Source organism: Elephantulus edwardii, unplaced genomic scaffold (assembly GCF_000299155.1).
Source record: "Elephantulus edwardii isolate Elephantulus edwardi_28Jun2011 unplaced genomic scaffold, EleEdw1.0 scaffold00146, whole genome shotgun sequence".
NCBI classification, from domain to species: Eukaryota; Metazoa; Chordata; class Mammalia; order Macroscelidea; family Macroscelididae; genus Elephantulus; species Elephantulus edwardii.
Genome location: NW_006399896.1, coordinates 7,362,261 through 7,372,078, shown reverse-complemented (window position 1 = coordinate 7,372,078; position 9,818 = coordinate 7,362,261). Strand labels below are relative to the sequence as shown.

At 37.7% G+C, this 9,818-nt stretch overlaps 1 protein-coding gene across 3 annotated transcripts in view; it reads right to left on the bottom strand.

Moving 5' to 3' along the window:
• Positions 1-9,818, bottom strand: part of ZEB1 (zinc finger E-box binding homeobox 1) — a 225,484-nt gene that overhangs the window by 58,882 nt on the left and 156,784 nt on the right. For 2 of the 3 annotated variants that reach the window (XM_006894575.1, XM_006894576.1), the window contains exon 2: positions 1,285-1,485. The exons of the other annotated variant lie outside the window; for it this stretch is intronic. In XM_006894575.1, coding sequence (XP_006894637.1) covers positions 1,285-1,485 — 201 coding nt within the window. The remainder of the gene's footprint in view (positions 1-1,284; positions 1,486-9,818) is intronic. 3 annotated transcript variants of the gene reach the window in all.

Sequence of the window (9,818 nt, the reverse complement as noted above, 5' to 3'; positions counted from 1 at the left end):
GGGATAATTGGGATGGGAGTGTCAGAGACAGTGCGATTGGCACAGGACAGAGCGGAGTTTAGGGCTGTTGTACATAGGGTCGCTATGAGTTGCTATGAGTAAGATTCTGATATATGTACAAAAAGACAACAATTTTTTGAAATCCTGATTCATCGCTGTTAGGTTATGTATATTTAATTATACTATCCCGTTACTGTACTAAAAATTTTTGGTTTCTAAGTAGTTCACATTATGCAGATGACACAATCTTGCTTGCTGAAACTGAGGAGGACCTGAAGCACTTGCTGCAGAAGGTCAGGGAGTGTAGTCTTCAATATGGATTTAAGCTCAACATCAAGAAGACAAAGATTTTCACCACTGGGCCAATGGGCAGCACCATGATAAACGGAGAAGAGACTGAGGTTGTTAATAATTACAACTTACTCTGCTGCTTAATCAAGACTTTTGGCACTAACAGTCAGGAAGTCGAAAGGCAAACTGCATTAGGTAAATCTATTGTTAGGGACCTTTCCAGAGTACCAAGAAGCACAGATGTCAGTCTAGAGACCAAGGTGCACCTGATCTAGTCCAGAGTCTTTGCAATTATTTGCTATGCATCAGAGAATTGGACTGTGGCTAAGAAGGATAAAAGAAGAGTTGATGCCTTTGAGTTCTGGTGCTGGAGAAGAATCTTGAACATACCATGGATGGCCAAGAAAAAAAATAGGTTTGTCTTTGAGAGGGTGAAAACAAGTTTCTCCATGGAGGCTAGGATTCTGAAGCTCTGTCTCACATACTTTGGGAAGGCAGCTGGGAGGGACCGATCCTTGGAGAAGGACATCGTGCTCAGGAGGGTGGAGGGACGATGTCGGTGATGAAGACCCTGGATGAGATGGATTGATACAATAACTAGGACAAAGGAGTTAGGTGTGTCAGAGTTAGTGAGACTGGCTCAGGACAGGGCAGGCTTCAGAGCCATTATACATAGGGTTGCTATGAGTCACAAGTGACTTGACTGCATATAACAACAAGAAGTAGTAGTAGTTCATTATTGGAGGGGAATGAAATATTAAATAGATTTACATTAAATATAGAGAAAACTTTAAGAGCTTGATTTATAATTTCACTAAAATTCCTGTTTTAAGTATTACAGAAGTTGTGAAAATAACTTCATTATTCTGCTTCATAATTCACTTTTTAGTAAGTGGAAGGGTAGCTTCTATTCAATCAAAAGAAAAAAAATACTATTTATTTCAAAGTTTTCACCCAAAAGAAATAGGCTATTATAATTAACAGTAAACTCACCTTCATCTTCCCAGCAGCTCTTGGCGTTCCCGTCTCGTTCGTTGCTCCCTGGTAATACTGTCTGGTCTGTTGGCAGGTCGTCTTCTGGCACACCACCGTCACAATCTGCTGCATCTGTAACACTTTCTTCTTCCACAATATGGAGTTTGTCTTCATCATCTGAATCCGAATTTGTTTCTACCACAGTGTTATAATTTGTAACTGTAAAAAAACCAAGAAACCAATAATCAGAACCAGCTAATGTGAAAATAAGTTTCTCTATCTCAGGAAATTAGAAACTGGGGGAAAAAAGATACTTAGAATATATTGTAATTACAATTTGCTTGATTTCAGATCATGACAGGTAGACAATTCTTTACTCCCCCCACATACACAGCCCTTACTAGACAGTAAATGGCAAAATGATAAATAGTAGTAATAGGCACATTTACTGAACACTCAGTATACATAAAAAAACTGCATCAGTTGCTGTCCAGTGGATTCTAACAGTGTTTCTATGTGTTTTGTTGGAGTATAAATGCATTCCACAAGATTTATAATAACTGAATTTCAGATGTAAACTGTCAGATCTTTCTTTCAAAGGACTGCTGGGTACAGTCAAGCACTTAAATCACCTGCACCATTCAAAAACTCCTAACTATGAAAACGTGCTTTCTAAATTGTAATACACTTAACATTTACAACAAACTATGAAATAAAATATCTACCATCTACTACTTATATCCTCATATTACAAACATGGAAATCAAACCACAGAAAAGATAAGTTTTTCCAAGTTATCAAGCTAGGTACTGGTAGGGTAGGATCTGATTTTCCAAAGGCATGCGGTTTGGATCCACTAGCTGCTCTGCTGAGAAGCATACGATTAACTGTGATCAATGCCATGTGATTAAGTGCCTCTGAAAACCTGCTGGAGGGTCAGTTATGAGTTGGTTCTGACTTGATGGTACACAGCAGCAACAACAACATTATGTATGTAGAATTAGGACTTAAATCTTTAAAGAATTATAAGGAGCGAGCCCTCCTAAAAAAAGATGCATCACATCACATCACAAAAATTTCCACAAAAATGTATTTTCAAGTTGTCAGTTAGATTTGTAAGTATTTGCTCTCTCCATCCCACAATGACTTTAAAAACGATGAATTTTGTCAAGTTTCTCAAAGTTATTCTGAAAAAGAACTACATGTTATTCTAAAAAAGTTGGTATTCCTAAATTTTAAAATGGATATATCCCCATAATTTTTAAAGAATTTCAAGGAAATTTAACATTGGCATTGTAAATATATAATTTTCTGAATTTTACAGCTTTTACAAATTTGAGTAATTGTTGAGAATAAAATCCTAGTAAAAATAATTTCATATTATCAGAGACCATATAAAATTTAGCTGGATAAACTGTTCAGTAGCTCTCTGGAATACCCCCTTTTCAACTATCTGCAAAAGTAACTCATATTTGCTAAAATAAGTTTGAGAGGAAAGAAGATAAGGAAAGTTTGCTTCATCTAGATAATTAAATAATGATTACTTCCAGTCATTCTTTACCCAGCTTTCTAAAGTTTTTCCAACATTCCTGACAGGAGATAATCATCTAAACACTAAATAATACATATGCACATCCACCCAGACACATATTAATAAACACACATCTCTGAAAATGTAAAGCACATTATTTTTAAAAATGAAGTATATGTCATGATAAGAACAACCAAATATCCCCTAAATAATTTTTATAGACACTGAGAAGACCTATCTGTCCAAACAGTACTCAGGTAACATTTTTCCCCACATTAGGAAATTTTCATTGTCTATTTAAGAAAACAATACAAAATCTTATGTCATTAATACTTAACTGTGAATACTTTCCAGACCTTTTCACAAGTGTTAATGCTATATCTACTTATTTTCTTGTAAAAATAATATTAATTACTTGGCCTACTGGTACGAAATCTACATTGCAATTTCAAAGGCACGTGGTTCAAAATCCACCAGCTGCTCCACTGAAGAAGGATGGGCCATTTCCTCTTGTGTGCTTAACTGCCTCTGAAAACCTGCTAGACGGTCAGCCATGGGTCCGGTCTGACTCAACAGTACAGTTCTGGCTAAGGGTGCACAACATGAAACATTTAAGTAAGTTTCCTAATTTCCTGCCTGTACTCACTCAGAAAGTTTACAAGAGTAAATTTATTATTTCTATGCACCACATAGGAATGATACCAAACTGTTTTGGAAAAGAGGGTCGGCAAAAGAACTCTCAACAAGATGGATCGTCACAGTGATTGTAGAAATGGGTTCAAGTATCAAGACAGTGAGAATGGCACAGGATAGAGTAGGATTCATTCAGATCTGTTGTTTGGAGGGTCAGTTATGAGTTGTAATCGTTATGGCAGCACTTAACAATAATAACATTTCATTTGCTAGCCAGATTTTTCCCTACACACACACACACTCTCTCTCTAGAAACCCCATCAAAGCAAAATATCTCATGTAGTCAGGTGGGAACCAATTCACGGTTGTTCCTCTGTTGGTTTCCAACACTGTAAATTTCAAAAGGGGAAATTACTCACTTTCTTCCTGGAAGCTGCTAGTGCATTCGAAGTGACAGAGAGCCATGGTCTTAGGTTCGCAGAACGATTCTCTAAGGATGATGCCATCACAGCACATTATATGTACACTGTCTAGATAGAAATCTGTGCATGTATAGTTAAAAACACAGAGTATGGGAGCATATCATACTTTTAATTTTTAGTAAGTCACAGAACTTAGCAGAAGCTTGTGGCCAGGATCTTCTTTCACTATAGCCTCAAACAAAAATCTTTCTCTGAAGATGGTACATGGGATTTGGAATTATATCCTCCAAACAAGAGATGGACTACAGAGTGAAGAACCAGTGGGAGTGTGTAAGTACAAGGCATTTTAGAGGTGACTGGTGATCATATTGAGAGGTGACTGGGGAAGGAAGGGTTTGACCAGGTAGCTGGATGTGCAAGGAAAGGGGATGCAGCAGGGAAAAGGTAGAGACAAGTCACATGTGCTTGGGGGTGGGGTGGATGAGCAGTGAATGTACTGATTATTTCTGTAAGGGAAGTGTCTTTCATCTGGTAGATAAAAATGCTTGTCTATCAGATATTCTTCTAACAGTGAACATCCAAATTAAGACAGACTAGCAAGAAGGATTGGCCATCCACTTCTGAAATATAACTGGCCTTTGAAAACCATATGTAGAGCAAAGTACATTAGAGTAGACTAATAGATATGGCAACTGAAGCTGAGCTCTCAAATTTGGAAACACAAAGGAGGAGAAACAGTTGTAAGAAGAAATTAATAATGTGAATGTGGAATGTGAGAAGCATGAATGTGGGAAAACTAGACATTGTAAAGAAAGAAATGGAATGCATAAACACTGACATATTATGTATTAGTGAAATGAGATAGACAGTCATGGGACATTTTGAATCCCATGATCATATCATCTATTATGCTGGAGATTAAAACATAAGAAAAAATTGGATTGCTTTCATAATTAAAAAGGCCATTTCTAGATCCACCTTGAAATACAATGAGTTACAGGATAATATCCATATGCATACAAGAAAGATATGTTAATATCATTATCATTCAAAATTATGTGCCTACAAACAGAGCCAAAGAGGAGGAAATAGATGATCTCTATCAACTATTGCAATAAGAAATCGATCAAACATGTAACCAAGATGCATTAATAATAATAGGTGACTGGAATGCAAAAGTTGGGAACCAGGAAGAAGGATCAGTAGTTGGAAAATAAGGACTTAGTGACAGAAATGAAGATGGTAATAGAAAGACAGAATTCTGTACAAGCAATGATTTATTCACAGCAAATACCTTTTAAAAGAAACATAAATGCAGGTTATACATATGAATTTCATCTGATGGGATGCACAGGAATCAGATCAATTACATCTGTGGAAGGAACCACTGGAGAAGTTCAATAGCAGTGAAAACTAGATCATCAACTGCTTGCGTGCAGGTTCAAATTAAAACTAAAGAAGGTTAAATCATATCTACAGGAACAAAAATTTGACCTTGAGTCTATCTTTCATGAATTTAAAAACTAACTCAGGAATAGGTTTGAGACCTTGAACACTAACGAACAAAGGCCAGATGGGCTGTGGGAAGATATCAAGAATATCGTTTATGAAGAATGCAAAAAGTCATTACAAAGAAGGAAGAAGAAAAAACCAAAATGGATGTCAGAAGAGACTATGAATATTGCACTAGAGTACCAAGATGTCAAAGCAAAGGGAAGAAATCAAGAAGTTAAGGACCTGAATAGAAGATTTGAAAGTGCTGCTTGGAAGACAAGGCAAAATAATATAATGAAATGTGCAAGGAGCTGGAGTCAGAAAATCAAAACGACCGAACTCGTTCAGCATTTCTTAAGCTGAGAGAACTAAAAAATAAGTTCAAGCCATGAGTTGCAATGCTTAAGGATGCCATGGGCAGAATACTGAATAATTCACAAAGCATTAAAAGAAGATGGAAGGATATACAGTCACTGTACCAAAAAGAATTGGCTGACACAGAAGAATTTCAAGAAACAACATATGATCAAGAGGCAATGGTGATGAAGGAGGAAGTGCAGGCTGCTCTGAAGGACTTGGCTAAAAATAAAGCCCCAGGAATTGATAGAATACTGACTGACGTATTTCAGTGAACGGATGCCGCCCTGCATGTGCTCACCAACTTGTGCCAAGAAATCTGGAGGACAACTACTTGGCCAACTGACTGGAAGACATCTGTATGTACTCTTATTCCAAAATAAGGTGATCCAACAGAGTGTGGAAATCATTGAACAATATCACTAATATCACACACCAGCAAATTCCTACTGATGATTATCCAGAAAAGACTTGAACAGCAGATTGACAGAGAACTACCAGAAATACATGCTGGGTTTAGAAGAGGATGTGGCACTAGACAGAACTGCCAATGTCAGATGGATTTTGGCAGAAAGCAGAGAGTAACAGAAGAATGTCTATATTTCATTGACTATGAAAAGGCACTTGACTGTGTGGATCACAATATATTGTGGCTAACCTTGAGGAAAATGGGAATCTCAGAACACTTGACCATAGTTACACAAAACAGCCCTCAGAACAGAGCAAGAAAACACTGCATGGTTCAAAATCAGGAAAGGAGTGCATCAGAGATGCATCCTATTCCTGTACCTTTTCAATTTGTATGCAGAACAGATAATTTGGGAGGCAGGGCTTTATGAGGAGGATTGTGGCATCAAGCCTGGAGGAAGACTCATTAACAACCTACAGTATGCAGATGACACAACGTTGCTTGCTGAAACTGAAGAAGACCGGACACACTTGCTGCAAAAGTCAAGGACTGTAGTCTTCAATATGAATTGAAGCCCAACATCAAGATGACAAAGATTCTCACCACTGCACCAACTGGCAGCACCATAATATATGGAGAAGAGATTGAAGTTGTTAGCAATTACAGCTTTCCCGGATCCATAGTCAACACTCTTGGTACCAGCAGTCAGGAAATAAAAAGACAAATTGCAGTGGGAAAATCTGCTGTTATGAACCTCTCCAGAGTGTTGAAGAGCAACGATGCTAATCTAGATACAAAGGTGGGTCTAATCCAGGCCATGGTCTTCTCAATTACTTGCTATGCTTCAGAGAGTTGGACAATGACTAAGGATGGCAGAGAACAATAGATGCCTTCAATTTGTGGTGCTGGAGAAGAGTCCTGAACATACCATGGACTGCCAAGAAAACAAATAGGTCTGTCTTGGAGAGGGTGAAACCAAGTTTCTCCTTGGAGGCTAGGACTTTTATGCTCTGCCTCACTTACTTTGGGCACGTGGCCAGGAGAAATCAGTCCCTGAAGAAGGACATCATGCTCGGAAGGGTGGATTGACAGCGAAGGAGAGGAAGACCCTGGATGAGATGGATTGATACAGTAACTGTGGTGATGGAGGTTGATGTGTCAGAATTAGTGAGACTGGCTCAGGACAGGGAAGGGTTCAGAGCTGCTGTATATAGCGTCACTATACCTCACAGGCAACTCAACTGACACATAGCACACTGTAACAGCCATAACATATTGTAACAGGTTTGGAAGCAGGAGTGGAATCCACTTCCTAAACAACATGCCTCCAGAAACTCTATGAACTTTGATAAATGTTGATGTTTGTAGTGGGGCTTCAGGCCTTGTATTCATAGAGTTGCTATGAGTTATGCTCGAGTTGAAGACAATCACCACACACATTGAATAACATTATTTTGGAGATTTTTCCAAGTCAGTATGTATGGGCTTCCTTATTTCCCTCCGAACGGCAACATAACATTCCACTGTAAGATACACTTTTAACTAAAAAGCTACCGATAAAATTTCATTTGTTTTCTGTGCTTAATCATTAGCTACAATTCCATAATACAGTTTCAGCAAATATATTTCTTACACTTGTTAAATATATGTTAGATTTGTAGGAATGGATTGCTGAGTCTAAGAGAAAATTTATTAAGAGGATAAAGAGGAACTATAAAATTGCTGTTGCGTTAACCTCTCTTCACGAACAGCCCACGTAAGGAGATGACCAAGCCCTTCCTCCTGAGGAGCCTGTGTGTTAGCAGCTGCGACTCAGGTGCTGGAGAGTCAACCGTGACTCATGGTCATGGTCAAGAGTGGATTAAATACAGAGCTACTGTTCTTTTAAACTATACCAGACTTAAAAAATATATATTTCACAGTCTTTTCAATATGTTGTTGTTGTTGTTACGTGCCGTCGAGTTGTTTGCGACTCATAGCAACCCTATGTACAACAGCCCTAAACCCTGCTCTATCCTGTGCCAATCACACTGCCTCTGACACACCCATCCCGATTACCTGTCACTGAATTAATCCACCTCACAGAGGGTCTTCCCCTCCTGTGCTGTCCCTCCAGCCTGCCAAGCATGATGTCCCTCTCCAAGGACCTGTCCCTCCTTACAACATGTCAGAAGTATGTCAGACGAAGCTCCAGAATCCTTGCCTCCAGGGAGTAGCCTGGTTTAACCCTCTCCAGGATGAATTTGTCTGTTTTCTTGGCAGTCCATGGTACATTCAATACTCTTCTCCATAAAACCTTTTCAATATACTTATGTAAAAAAGGAGGAAAAAGATCTCTTTAATATTTTGAAAAATGTGTGTCAAGCAGAAACATGGGGAATTCCTTTTACTTTAGCTATATTCTGAATGAATAGTTTTTGGGTGTGAGTAAGGGGAATTACTCTCAAAGGGTAGTTCATAGTTGGAGAGTTTCTTAATGGGCTTTTATCTAAGAGTAAGATCCAAACACACACACACACACACAGTGGAAAATCTTACGGGAAAATGATACTCAATGCTGATCTTTCATTTTTACTTTCAAGAGTTCCTTTTTAGTAACCTGCAAAATGACTTGCTAAAGCAATTTAAAGCTGTCAGCTAAATATCATAAACTAGTATTAGAATATAGCTATGTTTACTGCACTCATAGATCTATTATATAATATTTACTTCATTGCAAAGCTCTCACTATGCATTGATATTTGAAATTCCTACTATTTTCTGAAAGGAAGCTACCTTTTTCAGTGTATGAATTTACCTATTGTTTTGCATTGATGTATTCTTGCCTTTAAATGAAGTAAGGCTACTTTAGTTTTAACATTATCAATTGTTTAACTTGAATAATTATTAATTCTATAATGTATATACAATGAATTTCCACTTATTTGGGGATTCAAAATTTTCTATTATTATATCTTAAGATTTAATGAACATTGTGCATTAAATATTTGCTTGTATACTTCATAGTTTCCATATAATTAATTATTGCTTTCCTGAGCTGCAAATGTTTCATCCTATTGAAGACAATTTTAACCCAAAGAGGTGAGATGAGATGGACTGGCATGGGGCATTTTGAGTTGGATGACCATATGATAGATTACTCTGGAGATGAAAAGGTAAGAAAAAAATGGAGTTGCTTTCATAGTTAAAAAAGTCATTGCTAGATCGATCTTGAAGTACAATATTGTCAGTGGTAGGATAATATCTATATGCATACAAGGAAGTTCAGTGAATACCACTACCATTCAAATATATGCACCCACAACCAGAGCCAAGGAAGAGGATATAGAAGATTTTTACCAACTTTTACAATCGGAGATTGATCGAACATGTAATCAAGATGCATTGATAATAATGGGTGACTGGAATGCAAAAGTCGGGAACAAAGAAGAAGATTCAGAAGTTGGAAAACATGGACTCGGTGACAGAAATAGAACTGGAGACAGAATGATCGAATTTTGCACAATCAATGACTTATTCACAGCAAATACATTTTTTAAGAGACAAAAACGCAGGTTATACACTTGGATTTCACCTGGTGGTATGCATAGGAATCAGATCGATTACATCTGTGGAAAGAACCGCTGGAGAAGCTCAATATCAGCTGTGAAAACTAGGCCAGGAGCTGATTGTGGAACAGACCACCAACTACTCATATGGAAATTCA